The 24,605-nt window shown below is 39.7% G+C and overlaps 1 protein-coding gene across 16 annotated transcripts in view; it reads left to right on the forward strand.

Annotated features, from left to right (window-relative positions):
- Positions 1–21,338, forward strand: part of MTSS1 (MTSS I-BAR domain containing 1) — a 175,480-nt gene extending 154,142 nt beyond the window's left edge. For 3 of the 16 annotated variants that reach the window (XM_073330170.2, XM_073330173.2, XM_073330183.2), the window contains 8 exons: positions 1,076–1,183; positions 2,509–2,606; positions 4,829–5,039; positions 12,480–12,599; positions 13,553–13,747; positions 15,551–15,715; positions 16,132–16,294; positions 18,415–21,338. In XM_073330170.2, the coding sequence (XP_073186271.1) occupies positions 1,076–1,183; positions 2,509–2,606; positions 4,829–5,039; positions 12,480–12,599; positions 13,553–13,747; positions 15,551–15,715; positions 16,132–16,294; positions 18,415–19,112 (1,758 nt within the window). In that variant the 3' untranslated portion in view covers positions 19,113–21,338. The remainder of the gene's footprint in view (positions 1–1,075; positions 1,184–2,508; positions 2,607–4,828; positions 5,040–12,479; positions 12,600–13,552; positions 13,748–15,550; positions 15,716–16,131; positions 16,295–18,414) is intronic. The other 13 variants (XM_073330174.2, XM_073330175.2, XM_073330180.2 and 10 more) reach the window with 9 other exon arrangements.
- Positions 21,339–24,605: the final 3,267 nt, after the last annotated feature.

Consider the following 24,605-nt stretch of genomic DNA (forward strand, 5'->3'; position numbering starts at 1 on the left):
ATTTTGAGGTAGAGTAATTAGTAATAAAAGTTTTGAATGAACTTTTAGATGTTACTAATTCATATTCTGCCTCCCTCTCTTTAAAATGGGATATTAAAAAGTATCCTTCCTCCCTCACTCTTCACTCCGCTAGGACTTGTGTACATTCCATGAGCCAACCCCCCATATACAGAAACGATTATCTGACAGATTCCAGTTTGCTCCGACACAGTTTTCCGATGGCATCGGCCACCTACACAGGGCCCTTTTCAGTTCATTTGAGAGGTTTAAGTATATTTCCTTAAGCTCAGTTTGCCTGAAGCCCAGGGATGGAATGTTGTCTCATTATATAAGACTTGTGTATTTGTGGATAGTTGCATATGCAATATGTTCTTGATGCTTGCTTATGAAAGGCATCAGTCCCTAAGTAGAACCACAGTTAAATGTTAGGTAGGAGGGTGCCTAAGCAATAAGAAGTGAATAGCAGACGCTGGAGTTCTGGATAAAATTGCCATGGTAGCTGAAGCAACTGCTGTGGTAATTTGCCATGTTCCTGAAACTGTAAGGTCAAAACCAGCCCTTGGCATAATTATGTGCCAGTCTGAATCTCAGATTTATGTAATGACTTTATCTAAATGAAGTGCACACAAAACCAGCAAAAACTATAAGTTCAACCACTGTGTCTTAGTTTCAAGGATAAGATCCCTTAGGCCAAACACTGAATACACTTAGGAGTTCTGATTGCCATTCCAAATGCAGAGAGGGACTGCACTTCTGTTTGCACAAGTCTTTCTAAAAGTTTGCTTAGATTTCTGCATCTCCTGGGTGAGACAGGTGGCTTATTGAGCATGAGCTTTGAGGCACAGATTTGCTGCAGTGTGGTTCTCGTTCTTAAGAATTATAGATTGAACTTTCCAGCCCTTTTCCATGGGAAATAATAATCTCTTGGACAAACACATGAGCATGTAACTGATTGTTTGACATAGTTGTACCCAGGAGGAGGAGTGATAAAGGTTGCACATCATGGTCTATATATGGCAATTTTTAAAATCCAAGAGGATTGTGAGCCTTACTGTTATGTTTTTAATCTCTTCAGGAAGAAGAAATATCAATGCTAGGAGAAATAACGCATCTCCAAACCATATCAGATGACCTGAAAAACCTCACTATGGATCCTCACAAATTGCCATCATCAAGTGAACAGGTTATTTCTTATTCCCTAGAAAAGGCAGTGTTATGGGAGTGGGGGGAAGGGTGGCTGCTTATTAGAAATTTTTACTAACTCCAAGTGGTAAAAAATACTTGAGTATATATTTGTAGGTGCCTAGGTGCAGCTTGATAACTTTTTCACTTTTAATATATACAGTGTTTCCAACTTGATAAATCAAGTAAATCATCGATTCTCTCCTGAACTCGTGGCAGACCAACCCAAAATGTCACTTTGAATGTAGCTAAGAAACAACCACCTGTGCTCCAAAAAGGACTGAGTGGAAAGTGCTGTTTATAAATCAGTTTCACCATTTGGTGCTGGAAAATAACATCCTGCAGCCACACAGCTGGGGGACTCTTTCAAAGGGAAATGGCTTTTTTTTTGTCATGGGGCCCCACTGTAAGTTTGCTGCTGGCTACAGTTAGAATTAGGCTGCTCGGGGAGAATTTTCCACCCTCCACCACCTTTGTTTGGCCACTGAAAACTAAAAACTGGTATAAATGTTCTTTTGAACCTTTAAAAGTATCTGTTAAATGCATGTATAGAACTGTAAAAGCAAATGCAGGAACAAATCTTAAGGTAGTTATGGTAACATTTTAGGCTGGACATTTCAAGAGGCTAAGGGAGTTAGGTGCCCAGCTCCCATGGAAACTCAGTGGATTTGGGTGCTTGACTCCCGTAAGGTACCTTTGAACATCTTAGACAACAGCAGCACTGCTCTGGATAGATAATTCCCAGCATTCTGTTATTTGAGTTTTACACCCAAACCCCCATATAGGTCTACTATCAAGTAACCTAGTTTTAGAATTTAGGCCCTTATCCCACAAACACTTGAGTAGTCTTATGGAGTCCAGTTCTTATTCATTCTGACTCCTTTACACTGATCCAGCAGTGTAAATGAGAATTGGATCCATTTAATTTAATGAGTATGCTCTTATTTGCAGGATCATGACCCGAGGGTTGATATTTTTTTATTATTACTACATGTAAATAAGTGAAAAAATTATTATTATTTTTGTATAAATCTAAACTTTCCCTTTCATGTTAGTAACCCAAATACTGGGACATTGCTTTAGTGTGCCAGAACCCAAAAATGAAGCTGACTAGTCTGTGCTCATCATCCATCCAGAGCTAAATACGAAAAAAAATAGAAAGCATGAATTTGGTGATCACAAAGTGTAAATCAATAGAAGAATATCGCTAGATTTGTAGTGAAAATTCCTCTAATGAACAACTTTTTGCAAATTTGGAGTATTTTCTTGAGAGGGAAAATGGCTTTTTTTTTAAAGCATTTTATATGATCAATTCTGTTTCACCAGGTGATTTTAGATTTGAAAGGTTCTGATTACAGCTGGTCATATCAAACTCCTCCATCCTCTCCCAGTACCACCATGTCCAGAAAATCCAGCGTTTGCAGGTAAGCAGATTGGGGAAATGTCATTTTAATCTATTTTGGGGAAAATAGAGACCCAGGCTCTGTTGCAAATTTGTGCCTGTATTTTGTTTTAATAATGAAATATCAATCCCTACTAGTCATTATCCATTTAACTGTGTGACAGGACGTGAAAAATGAGGGGCACTATTAAATAACTGAATGCAAGAAGACTAACCGCTGAGGATACGTTTGATTCAGTTCAGCTTAGTGCACTGCAGATGAAAGAGAAACCATATTAGCCAATCTAAGCTCTGAATTGTTCACTCATAGTTGCCCTTTTTGATCATGAATACATCATGTTATGATGATTTAGATAAAGAAATGATCATGCAGTAGCTGTAATTCACTACTAGCTTAAATTGTATGAAAGGGAAGAATGTACTAGTCAATTACTTTTTCAGTCTTTTAAATGGAAATGCTTTACTGTGAAATACAAGACTATTTAATGCTGTCTAATTCTGTCCTAAAGTGTATTTTGGAATAGTTGGATCTTGTCTTTACTTTCTCTGGAAAACTGTTTTCTTTCAGTAAAACAGTTTATCAGCATGTTGCCCCTGTGCCTTGGTGTCTAAATAATTAACTATCCCACCCTTTAAAAAAAAAAAAAAAGGGATGAATACCTATTGTGTATTCTGCTCTAATACCTTTGTAACCTTTAATGCTCTTATCTTTTTGATTTACCTTGCAAATCAAATGGATCATACGCTCCTTTGTGTGAGCTGAATTCAGCCTATAGCATGGCAGACCTAGCAAAATTGCACTTCTTCATATATGTATCTAGCTGTCTCTGCATGCATATATATATATGTATATATATATATAATATAAAATTATCCACCATATATATACATACACACACACACACACACGTGTATGTATATATATATGTGTGTGTATATATATATATATATATAGTGGATAATTTTATATGTACAGCAGTGAACACAGGCTTAAAGATGCAATATCCTGAAACTGTAAAAGAAAATGGCTGAAAATACATTGTATATTCCTAGACAGCTTTTTATTTTCTCAAGTGATAAGATCATGTAGCAGCAGTTTTTGTGTGTCTGGATCAAGCAACACAGCCCTCCCCATCTTTGTCCCAAGCACACACTTTTACATGCAATTTTTAAATAGAAAAATTATGTTATATATGTTGAATCAGCATACAGCTGGGTGGATACCTTTTCTGTTTCCTTTATACCATTGGGGAGAGCTTACCAGTCTGAGCAGTTATTCCCTATACTTACATTGGGGAGTGCTACTAATGCCATTAGTAAGTTATCTTAAGAGGCAAGAGGAAACTCTTGAAAACCACCCGTATGTGGCTGGTAAATAATTAATGCAACATAGATTTATTGGAACTTTGAAAACAGTCTCTTTTGGATTATTCAGAAGTCAGTAATATTTATGCCTTTTTCACAGTTACTAGCTGGGATCTTTGTCTCTTCCCTCTCTGTACTCACTGACATTTGATAAATACCCTCAGTATAGCTTTACCTTATGTGCTTTCAGTTTGCAGTTTACCAGCAGAAATCTTTTATACAGTGAAACCTGCTGTAGAAGATCTAGAGAACTCAAGATAAGTTTGCATTTTCAAAGCCATTTCCAAAAACTGCATCTGCCTGCCTACTGACCCTCTTTGTCCAGTCAGATGCAGGCTATTGGATGTGCCTTTAAACTTTGCAGACATGTTACTGGCCACTACCTTAACAGTGTGGCCCATTACATTGAATTTAACATATCTGAGCCGGTAATATTAAACTAGACTCTCTCTGCTGACCATCAGATAGGGACAGTAATGGACTGTTCATGCTTGGTGACAGGAGCTCTGTAAAAGCCCAGGGAGTGAAAGTGAGTGAGAGAGAGTGTGTTCTACTGTCTCCCCAAGCTAGGGAAATGAATTCCTTAGGGCCAGATTGTTCTACCCTTACTACTCAGTGTGAGTAAGTGTGTCAGAGTCCAGCCCCTAATGAGCGCAGAACACATAATAATGCAGAACACCATTTTCCCTTTCTGATCGCTCAGGATATTTGCAGCTTCTTATGATTTTTACCGATTATTGATCAACATTTCTTTTCTGGTTTATGCTGCCTGTTGCTAGACCTGTAGAGTGTTAATTGTACTGTATTGGTCTCTTCCCATTCCTCCCTCTTGTCTTTCCCTCTCCCCTTTCCTTTCTCTTTTCCTTTTGTCTCTCACAGCAGTCTGAACAGCGTTAACAGTAGTGATTCCCGGTCGAGTGGCTCTCACTCTCACTCACCTAGTTCACACTATCGCTATCGCAGCTCCAATCTGCCTCAGCAAGCGCCCATGAGACTGTCCAGCGTGTCATCCCATGATTCTGGATTCATATCCCAGGATGCTTTCCAGTCCAAATCGCCATCCCCTATGCCACCCGAAGCACCTAACCAGGTACGTGCAAGCGAAAGAATACAAATCTGAGTGTGTCGTGTACGGTAATGCGCACACAAAATTTATGGAGTTAGAGGAAGGAGCACGTGGTTTTTGGGTATCATGGAATCAAGTTGAACACTTTTAAATGAGGCAATTAATTTCCACTTGAACTTCACGCACCCAGCTCACTAGTTCATACCCTATCTAGGTCAGCAGTGCCTGCAAGTTGTTAACATCTAATGGCTGTTGAGTTAAGTCATCTCAGTTCAATTTCTCAGTGGTCAGATATCCATGCCACAGTAGCCTCATAATTCGTATTAACTCTGGTGCCCTTGCTGATAGTGTTGGCTAAGAGGCCAAGGACTAAATACACATAAGACTTCATTCCTGTTTGACCTCTGAGAAATGGCCCACTCCCAAAGCAGGTGGAGTACCAGAAGCGCTGGGAGAGCTCTCTTCAAAGCGCTGGGAGAGCGCCCATGACAGCGCTTTGAAGTTTTGAGTGTAGCCATGCCCTGAGTTGCTCTGCCACTTGTGGTATCCTTCTCCATGGATAACCTCATTCTCCAGGGCTGCCGATCCAGCACCCGACAGAAGTACTAAAACAATGTAAACTTTTTAAATAATACTACTTATAAGACATGCATATTAACCTAAAGATGTTGGGCGAAATCCCAGCCACTTAAGCCAATGGGAGTTTTGCTGTTGACATCAGTGAGGTTAGAAGTTCACCTCTTGCTTTTTTCCTGGTCTTTTTAAACCAGACAGTACATTCTATACATGTCTCTGTCAAACTGAGTTGTGTTCTGTTTATGGTCTGTTTGTTTGTATCCTACAAAACCTTGGTGAAATATGCAAATGGAGTTTCTGTGGCTGACTGGCATCTCGGTTTCAGCAGCTGAATTTTGCATAGTTTCTACAAATCACCCTTTAAATACAATTTTTTTTCTTGCTCTAATTAAGGCTTTTTGCCATTTTACATACTAAATTCCACCCCAGAGCTCAACATCACAACACTGGGGGTATGTCTGTACTTCAAGCTGGGGGCGTAGCTCTTGCATGAATATGTCTCCTCAAGCTGGGAATTATATCCCCAACTCAAAGTGTAGACATACCCATTGAGTAGGTCTTTGTCATCTTTTGTAAAGATTTGTGTTTGTTGCTTAGTAGCCCACAGGTCACTGGAAGAAGAGATGCCCTTAGCGCCTCTTTAATGAAGGTTTTTAGTTTAATAAATACAAATCTAATCTTTTTCATCTGGTAAAAGCTAGGTGACTTTGTATGCACTAAAAACTATGACTTTCCAGCTAAAGCAGGAAATGGAGAGTTTGAATCCAATCAGTAGAAACACATCTGTCATCAGTACATCTGGTGCATCAGGTCCCTTGTTTCTTGCTGAGTATTTGATAAGTATAACTAGAAATAAAACTGTAGGACATGTAGCAGAACGCTCTCAGGTTAATTTAGGTCCAGAATATAGTCACATAAATGGAACATCAACACAAATACTTCCATTTTTTTATTTTAATGAAAACATTTTGTTTTCAAGTAAGTATATCCTCTGCAGTGTTGCAGCTCAGACATTGCAGCATTTTTCACATGGATGAGATCCTGAAAGTGAAATTGATTAGGAACTGCATATAGACAGTTAATTGACTGCTCTGTTTTGATGATCTAAGGCTAAGCCAAGTGAAATGCAAAAAGTAAATGCAACATGAATGATCAAAAATGAAAATTGGATTAGTAAAAAGGTAAGAAAGTTAACTTTAAAATATATGGATTTAACCTGTCGGTATCCCCTTACCTTTCCATAAAACATCCAGCACATTTGGGTAAAAGGGTGGTGAGTTGCGGTATGGTACTGGCAGGTATTTTTGCAGGCAAAGTTTTTTCTGTTAAGGTCATTTAGGGAAGGGAAGCATCAGCACTATCTCCTACAAATTGTCTTTGCATCTTCTTAAATAAGGGGACAGATCCTCACTGTATAAGTCGACATAGCTTCATTGAAGCCAATGGACCTGTGCTGATTTAAACCAGTTGAGGATCTGGCCCAAGTATTATTTTAGTTCATTTCTGAAGCTACGTATGAAATCACAAAGCAACCCGAATACCACTGTAGCTCCTGAATAGCGGTAGTAAATTAGTAACTGGGAATTCAGCTATTTTACATTGACTTGCCAACTGTAGTATCTTGGTACGATCCATAAGTATGTACTCAACATGTCGTAAGTTATGTCTGCCTTTCCCTCGAGGGAAAGGTAACAGATCATTGCCTGGCAGTTTCATTTTTGCTTAAGTGGCTTGCTTTGTATGTGCAGCACTAATTAAAATGCGCATGTTGTGCTGATAAATTTGTGACAGGAAATTTATGAAAAGGCTGTTTAACGTACAGGATATTTCATGTTGTGAGTCTCCAGCTAACGGCCAGACTTTCATTCTTGTATTGTGCTTCCACGCTCCTATGGGAAGAAAGCGCAGGTACTGTTTGCTAAATGTTGCTTTTGAAACCCAGATGTCATTTCCAACCGTAACATTTTGAGAAGCAGAAAAGGGAGTTTTAGAATGACAAAAGGAAATCAAAAGCTGTACATCCAGCATTGACTGAGCACCTGCTCTGGTGATTTCTGTGAGCTCCATGTATTAACACCACGTTGTTTAAAGGGACCGTGCATAAATTCCATGGTCATGTATCTTCCACGAGGGCTGTAGGAGATGGGTAGAAAGTGTAAACCATAAGTTTTAGAAAAGTATATAACTAGTGGTTTAACAATAAATCAGGATGTGGATTTTTTTTTACTAAGTTAGCTGAAAATGAGGGATACCTAGTGTTTTAAACAAGAAGGATACAGACTTTACCAAACAGATAGACAGAGCTACCTAATCTATCAGTGAACATCCAGCAAAGTGAAGACTGCTTTTCAGTATATTGAAGTGATAGCTGGATATTACTGAGCAATTAAAGAACACAGATCAGGTTGGTCTTTTGTAGTTGATAGTTATTTAAAAGGCCAGACTTATATCAAGTGGGGTTGGAATTGCCTAAGTCTTGTTTTGAGGGAACTCCATAAAACTAAGGAGGGGAATATGCTGGTAGAGACAGCACGTAACATCTCTTTGGGGGCACACTTTACATGGCAGAGGTCCTATTGAAGCTAACCATAGCCTAGTACAATAGAGAGGCCCAGGTTTGGGAGCATCTAGGGTCAACTGATGTGGTAATTATTAGGGTTGTCAATTAATCACAATTAACGCATGCGATTTAAAAAAAATGAATCACGATTAAAAGAAGTAATCATGATTAATTGCACTTATAACAATAGAATACCAATTGAAATTTATTACATATTTTTGGATGTTTTTCTACATTTTCAATATTGATTTCAATTACAACACAGAATACAAAGTGTATAGTGCTCACTTTATATTATTATTTTTATTACAAATATTTGCACTCTAAAAGTTATAGACAAAAGAAATAGTATTTTTCAGTTCACCTAATACCAGTACCGTAGGGCAATCTCTTTATCATGAAAGTGTAACTTACAAATGCAGATTTTTTTTTTTGGTTACATAACTGCACTCAAAAACAAAACAGTGTAAAACTTTAGCGCCTACAAGTCCACTCAGTCTTGCTTCTTGTTCAGCCAATCGCAAAGATAAACAAGTTTGTTTACATTGACAGGTGATACTGCTGTCTGCTTCTTATTTACAATGTCACCTGAAAGCCGGCGTTATTTACATGCCAGATATGCTAAACATTCGTATGCCCCTTCATGCTTCGGCCACCGTTCCAGAGGACATGCTTCCATGCTGATGATGCTTGTTAAAAAAAAATAATCCATCAATTAAATTTGTGACTCTACTTCTTGGGGTGAGAATTGTGTGTCTCCTGCTCTGTTTTACCCGCATTCTGCCATATATTTCATGGCATAGCAGTCTCAGATGATGACCCAGCACAGGCTGGTTTTAAGTACACTTTCACAGAGGATTTGACAAAACGCGAAGATATCAATGTGAGATTTCTAAATACAGCTATGGCACTCGACCCAAGGATTAAGAATCTGAAGTGCCGTCCAAAATCTGAGGGACGAGGTGTGGAGCATGCTTTTAGAAGTCTTAAAAGAGCAACGCTCTGATTCGGAAACTACAGAACCCAAACCACCAAAAAAGAAAATCAACCTTCTGCTGATGGCATCTGACTCAGATGATGAAAATGAACATGCGTCAGTCCGCTCTGTTTTGGATCATTATCAAGCAGAACCAGTCATCAGCCTGGACGCATGTCCTCTGGAATGGTGTTTGCAGCATGACGGGACATACGAATCTTTAGTGCATCTGGCACGTAAATATCTTCCAATGCCAGCTACAACAGTGTCATGCGAATGCCTGTTCTCACGTTCAGGTGACGGGGTAAACAAAAAGCAGGCAGCATTATCTCCTGCAAATTGTAACCAACCTTGTTTGTCTGAGTAATTGGCTGACCAAGAAGTAGGACTGAGTGAACTTGTAGGCTCTAAAGATTTATATTGTTTTATTTTTGAATGCAGATTTTTTTTTGCACATAATTCTACATTTGTAAGTTCAACTTTCATGGTAAAGAGATTGTACTACAGTACTTGTATGAGGTGAATTGAAAAATAATTTTTGTTGTTGTTTTTTACAGTGCCAATATTTGTAATAAAAATAAATATAAAGTGAGCACTGTATACTTTGTATTCTGTGTTGTACTTGAAATCAATATATTTGAAAATGTAGAAAACATCCAAAAAGATCTAAAATAAATGGTATTCTGTTGTTGTTTCATCACATAATTAATCGTGATTGTGGTTTAATCTCTTGACAGCCCTAATAATTATATTTGACTTATCAGGGTAATAATAAAATGATGTCTTTTGATTTTGAGTGAACATGAAAATGCCTTGTTTATAATAATGTAAGAAATGTACTGTAGGAAAGTGGACAGTAATTACACAGTTGGAGAGACTGCACATGGAATTAATTCTAGTTTAAATCTAATCATGACAAAAGGACAGCAAAAGCCATTGTAAAGGCACAAGTCACAAAAAATCAAAAAAGCTTTTAAAACAACCCAGTGAGGATGAAAACTAGGTAATGGTATTAGAAAAGTAAATAAAGAAGCAGACAAAGCAAGTTGAAAGGACAACTAGAGCAAAATAAATTCTGATCTCAAATTGCAGAAGACAGTTTGACTAACAATAAAGGATTCTTAAAATATCTTTCTAGAGATGACAAAGGAAAATGGGTAATCTCTAAAAAGGGAAACTAGGTCAGAAATATGTGGCAGGTTTGTTTTAACTTGCTTTTGCATGTACAAATCAGGAAGCTGATGGGAATCCGCTGATGAGGAGATCCCAGATAGTAAGGAAGAAGTTAGTATAGTTCAGAGTGGAAATATTTCTGGAAAAAAATCCTTCTTTCTACATAAATTATGAAGTGCAGATAACTCTACAAATCCTTTTTTTTTTAAAAAAAAAAAAAAAAAACCTGACTGAAATTAGTAACAGTTTCACTGACAGTCAGTGTGTGTTTGTTTTTAATACCAACTTAAAATATATGGATCAGGAACCTTTACTACATGTGTTAGGTAAACTAGTAGGAACACCTGGGTACAAGGGCCTGGAGGTCTGTTATGCTTAACTAATTGTTGGAGTTCATCAGTTATTTATATGGCAGTCTGCAGAAATTATTATGACTATAGCTCCCCAAGTGTGTTGAGTGCTTCCCAATTACAGATGAAGATGCAGCCTCTGTCTAAAAGATCATACAGGCTAAAATACAGGATATCCTTTGATACCTAGCTATTCAGAAAGCATTCAATAAAGTACTACATTCATTGGCTAGCAGAAAGTTCTGGTGTGTGGATAAACTAGCTTTCCTTGGTTAAGAAACGGGCTTGGAAGACATTAACTGACTGGACCAAGCATCATTTTGGTCATGTCAGGAGCTCTTCCTTTGTTAATGATTTATAAAATATCAGTTTGTTGTCACTTCATTTCAGAATTGACCCAGTCACCCAACGGACCACGTGTGAGATTTAGTAGGGGTCCCCCAGGAACTATAAATCTCTGTGAGCCACCATCAAGTATTAGCTTGTCCTGAGTTTCTTCAGCTTTAAAAAAATCCAGTTGGGTTGTGTTATTGACCACAGACCATCAGAAGTCACTGCAGAGACTTTCTGCTGCCCGTGGAAAAAATCCAAGGGAGTGATCTCAAGTTACTGTCAGCCTGACCCAGCTGAAGTCAGTGGAAAGACTCCCACTGGTTTCAGTAGGCTCTGGATCAGGCCCGTCAGTAAGATTTTGTCTTCCTTGGTATGGTGAGAAAAGTTTTTTGTTTGTTTTTAAGAAGCAACACAGTACATGAATTGAAAATATAGCAAAATGAGGATGCCGACAGATTGAAATGGATATGGCTCTTGTATAGGTCGAAAGCTGGAAAGTGCCATCTAATCTAAAAACATGGTACAATGGCCCAAAATACTGTATATATTCGATGGAATGCCCCTAAGCCATACTAACCAAGAAAGGTTATTGAAGAACAATCCCTGACACCAAGAGTCGTCATCTAACAGACAAGGTAGCAGGCTACGTAGAACAAAATATAACCCTGAAAAATGGCATTTGTTGGCTGTGCAAAGCACTGTTTAGATTGCTATGTTAGTGTTGTGTTAGCTTTAATCTCTTTCATACAAGAGGTGATTTTTAGATTTGTAGCGAGTGCATTCATTGAAGGGTAACCACGGTCATTCCAGGCTTTAACAAAATATTGACCGTGATGAAATAGTTAAAGGGGTGAATTGAACTTTAAGCTCACCCAATAGGTATGTTCATAATTGTGAGGGGATTTCATAGTCAACCTGGTCTCACAGGGAAGGGTTCCAAAGAGGGAAAGTCAGACTGTATGCTGTTCTCTAATGTCCAAACGCAATCAAGCTTTGCATACGCACATTTGCATCTGCAAAAAACAGAAGTTGTTTGCACAAGGGGTGTTTGCCATTTTGCAGGCACATGTTGAGTCTAGACAGCTTCCAGTAGGAAACTGAGCTCATGATATAATCTGCCTTTGATATGAAATAGTTAAATGCATATAGGGCCCATAAGCTGAGTTCCCTCAATTTCCACTGACTATATAGGAGGGCCCTCAGCACCTGAGGGCATCTGGCCCTGGAGGTGCAGTGGCACAGAAAGCAGTGGGGGTGAGAGAACCAAGAGGTCCATCTGTCCTTGCATTAAGGAATTAGTTTCTTCTGTACAGTTACTGATCACTAGTGATGGCTTTGAGCAGTATTTAATGATTGATTTTAACCCCTAACCCTCTGCTTTTCTCATCCTTCCCCTTCTTCTGTGTTTGTCCGTCTGTTTGTGCGTGCTCTTTGTTTTCCTTTGTTGGTGGCTTGTTTTTTCCTTTCCTTGCGTTGTGGTGCTGTTCACGCTGCAGAATTCGTCCAGCTCTGCCTCTTCAGAAGCTTCTGAAACCTGCCAGTCAGTGAGCGAGTGCAGTTCCCCCACCTCAGTCAGCTCAGGCTCCACCATGGGGGCTTGGGCCTCCACAGATAAGGTGAAAAATTTCATCTCAGACATACAAATCTTTTGGCTCATTAGCCAAGCCCAGCCATTGAATAACAGCATGCATGGGACACGGAGCTAAGACCCTTCCCTGTGAAGATGAGAAAAAGAACTGTTATACACTCCCTCAACGAATGAATACATGAGTAAACTACAGTGAAACTTGTCTAAACTACCAGTCTGGGGACCTACAAATTGGTGGCTTAAGAGTTTTTGTAACACAGGTGCAGCCATACTGCACTCTCTGCTTGGGGGCACTGTGGGAAGTTGTCTGCAGAGAGTAGTTGCCTAATATGAGTGGCCTCTTGTTCAGGTTTCACTGTCCATGTGTTTTCTCCAAATTATTGTATTATGCATTAATCTCTGAGAAACCCAGGTATGCAAAAAAAAAAAACCCACCATGCTAGAATAAATTTTGGATAAACCCTAAATTTAGGGGAGCCAGTGATGTCAGTATCCATTCTCATCCAGCCATTTTTCCTTCCCTCCCTTGTCATTATGCTGCTGGTACATATCATTTTCAGAGGCTGCACACTTTCCCCTCTCTGTTTTATTGCATATGATAAAGCTGACATGAACATTTTCAGCTTTGGAAATGTTTAGTTTCCATATCCAGAGCTGCATCATCAGTAAATTGTTGGGTCTCTTTTTTTTCAAAATACCTTCTCCAGGGGAGACCAGGCAAAGCTGCTTAGTCCAAAAAAAAATGATTTCTGGATTGTCCTCTGAAATTTGTTAATTCAAATAACAATTTTCAAGCAGGCACACTTCAAGAGCAAACATTAGATCCTTTTTTTAATTAGCTGTTAATTTGTAGCAGTTCTCAATTTTTTTGCTTTAAAATTAAGAGACTTTCTGCCCAGAGCATATCAGTCACCGTATATTTCCATACTCATCTTGTTTATATTAATTTATTTTTTGTTTGTTTGTTTTTTTTGTTTCCAGTTGTCTAATGGGTTTTATCACTGTAGTTTATCAAGTGACCCATACCTAGCTTCAGTTGGTGCAGGTCCTTTCCCTCATTTCCCGCCTGTCTCCCGCGCATGGACTCGGGCTTCCTCAACCCTCCTTCCAGAACGCGGTCATTATTACACCATTGGGCCAAGCATGTTATCATCATCTAAGATCCCTAGCTGGAAGGTTTGTGTTTCTTTTGTTGCAGCAATGCTCTCCTCTCCATGCATTTCGATACTCACTGCGGTCCTTGCCTTTCAAATCCCACTTAATTACCAGTTGATCTGCTCTGTTTAGTACCATTCTAAAGTGGAGTTTAAATGCTGAATATTTACCACAATCCGATTATAAAGGTACAAAGAACTAAACCAATATTTCTGCATGACCATGAATAGTGTAAGGTTTGTAAAATACTTGCCTTTAAAAATAGGGTTGGCCTTAGAAAGGGGGATGGGGGGGTTGTTCCTTTGTGGGCACTCTAGGCTCTGTTCAACAGGTGGTAAGACTTCCACAAGTTGCTTAGCACCCCACCGAACTTATGCCTGAAGAGGCAAATGTAGGGTTGGCATCTAGTTCACTGAGTAGATGTTTTTTAAATTGATTAACAATGTACATATGTTGCATTTAGCTATTGTAAAGAACTACTAGAGAATACCCCTGTCTTTTAGTGGATGGAATCAGAACTGTTTCATTGTGTCATAGGCCCAATAGTGCCCAGAGCTTTCAGAGATTCTCATTTAGCTCAAACAGGAGGAATGGGCCTGTGTTTTTGGACCAGGACAATCTGAGTTCTGTCCCCTTGAAGCTCCAAGTAGCCATGGTGTGCATCATACAGACAGCTGTGAAGTTCTTGGCTGGCTATGGATTTTTGTTACAAGATTGCAGCTTTTTTAAATGGGACTTTTTATAAATTAAATCCAGACTTGGGATACTTATTGCAGCTGTAGAATGCTACATATAGGCTTCCAGTTCTACCCCACCCTCTGAAACTTGGAGTCTGTAGCTCTACCTCTCTCCGAAAGCCCTTTATGGAGGATGGTAATGACCACCTCTGGGCTTGGGTATCTTCCATGAGTCCTCCATTGACTTCAAGAGGGTAGAGAAGAGGCTGATTAGCAGCCAGGCTGCTACCAGAAATGGGCCGTGTAGTCTTCAGGTTCTGGCAGTTCACTTATGGAAAGGGGAGAAAGGACTTCATGTACAGATTAGAGAAGACCTCTTTACAATCAGTTGAGCATTATCATTTGGTAAGCAGCACCTCTGATTCTGGTCATCAGTGAATTTGTAGTCCCACCAAATTTCTCTGCTTAACACCTTTCCTGGTGCATGCTCTATAATTTCTATGTACCCTCAGAATTTTCACTGCTTAAGAGAGCCATAAGTGCATATATTCCCAATAGCTTGAAAAGTTGCCTTCTTCAGGGATTCAGCATCATCAGTATGCAAAGTGAAGTTAGCCCTCCTCAATATAGCTCTAACTAAAACCTAGATTTCAGCTAATAAATAGCTTTAAAAGAAAACACTCAGAATAAATGCACACTTTTAATGTGGTATTTAGATCTGTTGAAGACCAAATTTTCAGAACACTGCAACCATAATGTGATGTGTGCACTTTCTGCTATTGCCCATGCATATGAATTTTTAGATGGCTAGCTGGCCATTTGCACATGCATTGCAATTGCTCATTTGTGGTAATGACATAAATTTTGCCTCTGTGTTTCTGAAAATTTAGGTTTTAAATGCAACTGAGTTTTACCTGGAGAGAATTAAGGTATTTTAGGTACCTTGTTTAAAGGAGGATTAGAAGAGATGGGTTTATATCATGAACTTCTTCATATATATCCTGAGAATTAAGTATTTTATTTCACTTTTTTCAGTATTGCACCTACATTTGATACCTAGTCTGCTGCTATGTTGGTATTGTTCTATAATAGGAATGGTTGTATTTCTGCATAGACCATATGTTTACTAATGGAAACGTTTTCCTAGGATTGGGCTAAACCAGGTCCATATGATCAGCCTATGGTGAACACATTGCAACGCCGCAAAGATAAACGTGAACCAGACCCTAATGGAGGAGCCCCAAGTGGACCATCTGTGCCCACTGAGGAGGCCCAGAGACCTCGGAGTATGACTGTGTCAGCTACCACAAGGGTGATGCTCTAATTTTTACTATGGAGCTCTGTGCACAGGGCATGTATTTGTTAGCTCTTGCAAACATTTTAGTTTAATGATTTCTGTGGTCATAACTCTTTTTATAAAGACAAAATGGTTAAGGCATGGGCATAGTCTTCGGCATTCATAAATATGCAACTATGGAGGATACACAGTTCAGTATGTTGGCACTTTGGAACTATGATGTAAGAAGAAACACCTATTTCTCTCTCCTTTTCTTTTTCTTTTTTTAATAGTGAATATTTAGAAATAATCCTGTTGGGTTGTGGTGGTGATTCAGGTTGAGGTGGGAAAGGATACAACAGTGACAGGACCAAACTTGGTGTGGTCTCGGAAGTAATGCCCCAGCGGAATCATACATAAATCTAACGAGCTGCTTTCCTGTGTGTAACTAGCAGGGAGAGGAGATAGAAGCATGCGAGGAGCTAGCTCTGGCTCTGACGAGAGGTCTGCAGCTGGACACCCAGAGAAGCAGCAGAGATTCCTTGCAATGCTCCAGTGGCTACAGCACTCAAACCACCACACCATGCTGTTCGGAGGACACTATCCCGTCACAAGGTATACGGATCTAAGCTGCTGCACTTCTTGACCATTCAAAACAAAGGCCATCACAGCCCCTGACTTCTCACTGCTAATGGATTTGTCTCACTGACTGTGTAGCCTTTTGGGTGGTCCTGTATTGTCCAATGGCAAATCCATGAACTTTGCTCAGTAGCTGACTAGTTCATTCTGTGAGCTTTTTTGAACATAGGTGGAAATTGTAGTAACTTTAACTGAAAAATAGATTTTCTGAAAGTTTATTTGGGGATACGTGACAAATTGCATTCACGATTTATTTTTAATTCAGCTTCAGAAGAGGCAACCCAGCCAAGAGGGAGTGAGCCGGATTTATTCTTTGTGCACCACTAAAATTGTTTACTAATTTTGAATCCGTTACACCTATGCAAGCCCATTAAAGGTTATAAGGGTTGGATAGTTATAACTGAAGGCCTAATTTGCCATAACCTCTAACTTCTAGTCTGTGAGAAGGAGACTTAATACTCAGAGCTTAGGCTGAGTTTGAAGGGCTGGCCATTAGAAAATATTTTTACTCCTAAGTCGAACGTATCTGATGGAGAAATCATTGAGACACAGCAGATGTGCACCTCCACAATGCAATTTTTAGAATGGCCTTTTAGATCAGGACTGCACTTCCATCATCACTGATGAATTAAAAATATTGGGACGTGGCTAACAGGACAGAGTAGTGAGTGGTTTTAAAACTTGGGTTCTCTATGGTTGGCACCCAAATTTTTTAGACACCTGAATAAGTTATCTGATTTTTTCAGAGGTGCTAAGCACCCATAATTCTCATTAACTTCAGTGAGAGATGTAGGTGCTTATCCCCTCTAAAATCAGGCCACTTAGGTGCTTAACTTTAGACACCTAGGTTTGAAAGTTGTGGCCATGGTATCTTAGGCTTGTTCACCTTTTGGGTGCGTGCACATGCCGGTAAAGTGTCTTCTGCAAATATTAATAGATACAGTAACTCCTCACTTAGTCGTCCGGGTTAACGTTGTTTCGTTGTTACATTGCTGATCAATTAGGGAACATGCTCGTTTAAAGTTGTGCAATGCTCCCTTATAACATCGTTTGGCAGCCGCCTGCTTTGTCCATTGCTTGCTGGAAGAGCAGCCCGTTGCAGCTAGCTGGTGCGGGCTTGGAACCAGTGTGGACTGGCAGCCCCCCTATCAGCTCCCTGCTCCCCTAAGTTCCCTGTGCGGCAGCTGCCCAGCAGGCTATCAATTGCTGGCAGTTCAGCTGTCTCTCCCCCCACTGCCATGTGCTGCCCCTGCTCTCTGCCTTGGAGCTGCTCTTCAGAGCCTCCTGCTTGCTGTGTGGGGAGGGAGGGGGGCTAATGTCAGGGTGCCCCCCTCCCCCCTGCTCCTGCACCCCGCTTACCCCATCTTCCGTAGAGCAGGGGGGACACACGACAGGGCTCAGGAGGGAGGGAACTTCCTGGCCCATTTCAGCTTGTTGATCTACTTAACAAGGCAGTGTACTTAAGAGTGGGGTCAGCATACTTAAAGGGGCAATGTGCATCTCTCTCTCTCTCACACACACACGGTGTGGGTCTCTGTCTGCCATGCTGTCTCCCCTCCCTCCATTCGTGCTGCCTTGTAGATTGTGAGGCTACATTAACAACAATGAGTTAACCCTTGAGGCTCAACCAATTGCTAGTTCATCATTTAGCAGTAAGACGTTCCCTGGGAAATATCCCACCCTCTGACCTCACCACCTCAACCAAGCTTCACAATCATCATTGCTGTGTACCAGTATTAAACTGTATGTTTAAAACTTATACTGTGCGTGTGTGTGTGTGTGTGTGTGTGTATATATATATATACACACACACACACACACCATTTATATATATATAGTCTTCTTGTCTGGTGAAAAAAATTTCCCTAGAACCTAACCACCACCACCCCCCATTTAAATGAATTCTTATGGGGAAATTGGATTCACTTAACCTTGTTTCGCTTAAAGTTGCCTTTTTCAGGAACATAACTACAATGTTAAGTGAGGAGTTACTGTATTGACTTCAAACTTAGTATTGTTATACACTTACTTTAGACTCACTAACCTAATACAGCTGTTTGCTCCAGCTTGTTTCTAACAGTATCCTTTGGCATCAGTTTCAGATTATGATTATTTCTCCGTGAGTGCCGATCAGGAGACGGAACAACAAGAATTTGACAAATCCTCAACCATTCCAAGAAACAGTGATATCAGCCAGTCCTACCGCAGAATGTTTCAGGCCAAGCGTCCTGCTTCCACTGCAGGCCTGCCAACAACGCTTGGACCTGTAATAGTTACACCCGGTGTAGCAACCATCAGACGGACCCCTTCCACCAAACCTTCGGTCAGACGAGGTACCATAGGGGGGGGCCCTATTCCAATCAAAACTCCAGTAATTCCTGTCAAAACGCCAACAGTACCAGATGTACTAGGGGGACTGCCAGGCATCCTGGGTGGGGCAGAAGAATGTGCTGAGCAGAGTCCTGAGTCTGAATCAGCAGGCGACGGTGGGCAAGGAGTCACCAGTATGCCCTCTTCCTTGTGGAGTGGACAAGCATCTGTCAACCCTCCACCACCAAGCCAGAAGCTGAATACCCCAGATGAGCAGAGACAAGCAGTCCCTGAAAGTGAGGGAGAAGAAAGCGAAAGGGATAGCTCAAGCACCCTTGCACCCCCATGCCAGCCAAAGTGTGACCCAGGAGACCTGAGCCCTGGAGATGCCCTGCAAGGTGAAGACATGCTGAACGCCATTCGCCGTGGTGTCAAACTGAAGAAAACTACCACAAACGATCGCTCGGCACCTCGTATTTTGTAGACAGGAGATTGCTGCCAGAGTTCTAGTCAGTGAGAATGAACTGTGATGAAACCTTATTTGTCTCTATCCATTCCAATCTATAATCAAACAATTTTGTAGGAAACTCAGTAATAGACAGTTTTGAGGTACTATAAATGGGAAAAGGAGATGAAAACGCATAGTAACAGACATTTTCACTAGTGTTTTAATTTGTAAATATCAGTGATTTTGTTTCTGCACATTTTGGATCTAAGACCCCCTTTTAATTTTTTCTGAAGGTGCCAAATCCCATTTAACTTTTGTATAACTCTTTGTAAAGTTTTAAATACGCAGGAGGAAAAAAAAGTTAAGTAGTTAACTCTGGCAAAGAGATTTACTGCATTTGGCTTTTTTGCAGGCTTTTGTAGAGCACCTTGTAATAGTGAGATTTAAAAGAAATGATACTTCTGTGTATAAACGAACCAGTAAGGAATAGATACTCATTTAAGTATAATGATTTTGTTTGTTTTGTTTGAAAAGCGGGAATAACAGTTGATGATAAAAGCAATATAATGCAAGAAAGAAACCTGCAACTGGTAGAGTATTGGGGGATAATGGGGGGGAGGGAAATGCCATCAAAATAGCAGATGCTGTTGCACAAGAGTAGCCTAGTAGGATTAAGTGCTAGTAGCTTCACAGTAAGTGCATCCGAATAAGCCATATTGGATTGCGGTGTTTGTTTCTGTAGCGTGTTTAAAGACTTTAGTTTTTTTCCACATATTTCTTCTAGACTGCACAGCAACAACTTTCAGTCACATGCATGCCACCTGAACTGTGTAGGCTTAGAGGTCCTCCATCACTTTCCATTCCGCTCATCCTTTCATCGAATACAAACAAGTTCAAGAGGCTTAAGGCAGTTACAAATGTGAAAACGTTTTAAAAATGATAGCAGGGAGTTCTTCGATATATCAAAATGCCTTTTAGTGACTGAGCCCAGCAGGCTGGGCACCCTGAAAAGCCCGAATATTTTGAGAAAACACTTAATGATTTGACTGCAGTCACCAGCTTAAGATCTAGTAAATTGCAAATATATTTCTTTTCCAATTCAGGGGCTTGTTTTTCTTACCGTCTTTTAAATGGCAGTTGATTGGCTTTTACTAAATACTGAAAAATAGGGGGGTGGGAGAAAGATTTGTATTTAATGTCACTTCTCCAAGACTGACCACTCTGTTCTCTTTTTTGTATTCTAGGCAATGTATTTTTGGAATGTTATTGATAGAATTATAGATGAGATGGATTTTTTTCTTAAAGTAAAATTAAGTTATTACTGCAGTACCCATCTCCTGAAGCCAACAGAAATGTGCAGAACTTGGGAGTGCCGCAAGTGTTCTGTTCAAACAGCCCAAAAGGGCACAACCTGCCTGTCTTCATCAACCCCAAAAGTGAGATAGGTACCAGGTTTGTATGTTTGTGACTGTTAAAATACACCAAATAAAATGTAAGGGGCTAGTTTCCACCAAACACTGCAGATTTCTGTTGGCTTTTGTCTTGCCTACATAACCTCTTATGCTTTAATACATAACTGCATTGGATGTGAGCCTTCTTGTAACTGAATAGTCACTCTGTTCTATATAATATTTACACTGCTGTGGTTGCTTAACATTTTTATATTATGGCTTTAAAGCAAAAAGGCATGATTCTTAGAACATAGGAAACCTTCCTTTCTTTGAAAAACAAGCTCCTTATTACCGAATATAACAAACAGTAGTGCCTGGGGTGGAGCCCACCAATCTTGATAAAGTAGCTGATGCATTGTGCAAATGATGCTTTGAGGCGGTTTTTGCTTAAACAAAAACTGTTAGGAAATAATCTCAATAGTTAAGTGTTATTTAAACCTTTGAAATAAATGGATGTAACTGTACCGAAGTACAGCTTTTCACTTGTTTAGTTCTTAAACATAAGTATAATCTCGGTAAATGTAATATAAAATGTTGCCAAATTCAATGTAGAAAGAATGTGACAAAACACTTTGGATAGTTCTATTGTTTGTGTTTTTGCATATTGTAAAAGCAGTGTCACAGCTAAAAAATAAAAAGTTTCTAATGGTAAATTATTGTGGTTTAGTTGCTAGTTTGTACTGAGAGTTGACCTCTCCTTGTGCAGCTTTTTGTTCTAAACTGGTATAAATAATTGCTGTAACTGTGGGTCTCCCTTCTACATTGTAATGATTGCTTCAGCCTACATTATAAATAAAGAACTGATGGAAAATGCGTGTTTTTCCATTCTTAAAAAAGACTCCGTCCTTTCAGGGCTTTGGATGTAGATGTTTTTCTTCGTCTAATTCCTTTAAAAAAAATATAAAACACAGAACATGCAAATCATGCCTGAACTCCAAGCATCTGAATCATGCATGTAGGTAAACAGAAGCTTAGATGAGGACTCTCGGAGATTATACTTTTGTTCAGTTGTTTTTTTCCTAGGGCGTTTGGAGAGGTGGCCCTGAGGTTAGAGGAGAAAGATACATCGTACAACACTCTAAAGTGCTGGCCAATACTGTGCTTTCAGTATATCTGTTTTCCTGGTGGACTGCAGTTATCCTTTTGCCTTAGGACGAAGATTACTGCTGTTGATGCGGCTTGTGTTCTAATAAATATATTAGTCAGTATCAAGCATAACAGTAAGTGCTATCTTCCATATATTTCTGACTGATGTCTGCTCTCCGTTCTGGTGCCTGTCCTAAAGACAAAGGTAGGATGGGAAGGAATTGTTTTAAAACTACCATACAGCGTCCTAATTTACCTGCTGCTGAAACAGACAATTCATGTCCTAAAGTTTTCATTTTTCATTCAGACATGAAAGGAAAACTCAAGGTGGTTGAGCTAGATATATGTTGTGCCTTTAAAAGCAGTATACTTGCATACCCACTTTCTTTCTACTGCCATAATTTATTTCATAAGTGCGTGGTGCTGCTAGGCAAGCCTATACAACCTTGAGGCACTTTCCTAATGGTTCTCCAGTGTGTGTCAGCTTTGACCCTGTGTGCAAACATTTGAAAAAAGTATTCTCCTAGAGAACATCAGACATAGGGCCATCAGATCTGATAGCCACTGAAGTCAATGGAAAGATTCTCACTGGTTTCAGTGAGCAATGGATTGGCTCTTCAGTGCTAGCTGTAAACATGGAGACTTCAGACAAGTGGAATAAAAAGGGTATATTTGTCCCCAAAAGGCCATAACAAGGCAACAACTCGGATCTGTTTAGTGTTTACACTGAAGGTAGGAGTTTAGTTGACAAACAGCACAAGAATCATGGGAGAGTAAAAAAAAAAAAGTGGCTTGTGTCCATTTTAAAGAAAAAGAATCAGACAATTCTGTGTAATTAGTTGCTAAAACAAATTGGCTGTTGGAACTTGTTTATGGAAAACATCTCAAACTAGCCTGATTTTTGGGTGGCTTTTTTTTATGACAAGTTTAGTTGATAAAGGCAATAGTGCTGATGTAATATATTTAAGACTTCTGTAAGACATTTGACTTGGTACCACACGACACTGATTAAGAAGTTGAGTAATGCAAAATCAACATGGTACATATTAAATGGCTTAAAAACAGGTCTTAAAATGTAACTATAAATGGGAAATCATCGAGTCGATATGTTTCTAATGGGTCATGCAGGGATTGGTTCCTGGACCTTTGCTATTCAACATTTTTATCAATGATCTGGAAGAAAACAAAATCATCGCTGATGAAGTATACGGATGACACATGGATTGGGGTTGTGGTAAATAATTAAGATGATGAAGTAATCTGGAATGTTCGATAAACTGGGCACAAACAAAGGTGTTTGAATACCACCTATGTAAATGTATATATCTAGGATCAAAGAATATAGGCCATTCTTTAGGATGGGGGACTCTTGAAAGGACTTTGTGCTTCTAGTGGCTAATCAGGTGAACATTAGTTCCCAGTGCAAACCTGGTGGCCAAAAGGGCTAATGCAATCCTTGGATATATAAACAGGCATCTCAAGTAGGCGTAGGGAGGTTATATTACCTTTGTAGTTAGCACTAGTGAAACAGCTATTGCAATACTGTACCCAGTTTTGGTGTCCACAATTCAAAAGGGATGTTGATAAACTGAAGTTGAGAGAAAGCTATGAGAATGGAAAACTTACCATACAGTGATAGCTTACAGGAGTGCAATCTGTGTAGTTTACCAGATTAAGGGGTGACTTGATCATTATGTAAATACTTACATGGGGAACAGAAGTTTGATGATAGCAGGCTCTTCAGTTTATCAGAAAAAGGTGTAACATGATCCAATGTCTAGAAATTGAAGCTAAATAAATTCAGACGAGTAATAAAGGACATTTTTTAATAATTAGGGTAATAAATCATTGGAACAATTTACCAAGGGTCATGGTGGATTTTCCATCACTGGCCATTTTTAAATAAGGATTTGATGTTTTTCTAAAAGATCTGTTCTAATTCAAACAGGAATAAATTCATCCGAGTCCTATGGCCTGTGTTATGCAGGAGTCAGATTAGATAATCACAATGGTCCCTCCCTTCTGACCCTGGAATGTATGATTTTGGACTGGCTAACTTCCAAAATTTTGCTGCAATTATTAGAGCTGCTGTGCTACAAAGAACCTAGCTATGGCAAGGAGTGCTTTACAAATGCATGAGTAAAGGCTTAGCTGGGACTCCTGTTATGAACAAGTCATCTCTACAACAGCCCTGTCAGTGACAGCCACCTCCTCCCGCAGCCCAAGACATAGCAGGGAACTGCACCAGAGGCTAAAGGGGGAAGAGGAACATCCTGCGTATGTGCGGAACAGTTCTGTGCTAAAGATCAGGGGTCATATGTGAGAGAGAGAGAGAGAGAGTTGTGCTCATGTTGGAGAGGAGTGCTGGAATGGGGCACAGACCACCTGCTGGAGGGGGAAGGGTCCTGTTCTGTGGAAGGTGAGTACTCTTCAGGAGGGTGTACCACAGAAAAGCTAAAATGTATATGAATTTCAAAGGCAGATAAGTCAATTTTAGTTAAGCAGTGCCAGTGTATTCAAGTCTAAGGGAGGCATTGTGGAACAGTGGATAAAGCCTGATGCCGTAGTCAAGAGACTCAGGTTCTGGAGAAAGGCATAACCCAGTCAACAGCTGGATGTTAAAGCCACATACATTCATATTATAAATGCCACTTTTTATGAATAAGGGTGATTAACCATTGGAACAAACTACTAAAGCAAGTGGTGGATCCTCCATCTCTTGAAATCTTCAAGACTGGAGGCCTTTCTGGAAAATATGCTTTAGTCAAACAATTATAGGACTCAATAGTGGGATAACTGGAGGAAATTCTGTGGCCTGTGATATAGAGGTTGCACAAGATGGTCCTGTCTGGCCTTAAAATCTATAAATGTCTGACTCTGGAGATGAGAGACAAAGTGGGGTAATATCTTGATGCATACAATTATATTGCATGCAAAGATTGTGGAGATGACATTTCAGTTAAATTACTTGGATTATTTCCCCACATGAATC

The sequence above is a fragment of the Lepidochelys kempii genome, chromosome 2 (genome assembly GCF_965140285.1).
Source record: "Lepidochelys kempii isolate rLepKem1 chromosome 2, rLepKem1.hap1, whole genome shotgun sequence".
Lineage (NCBI taxonomy): Eukaryota > Metazoa > Chordata > Testudines > Cheloniidae > Lepidochelys > Lepidochelys kempii.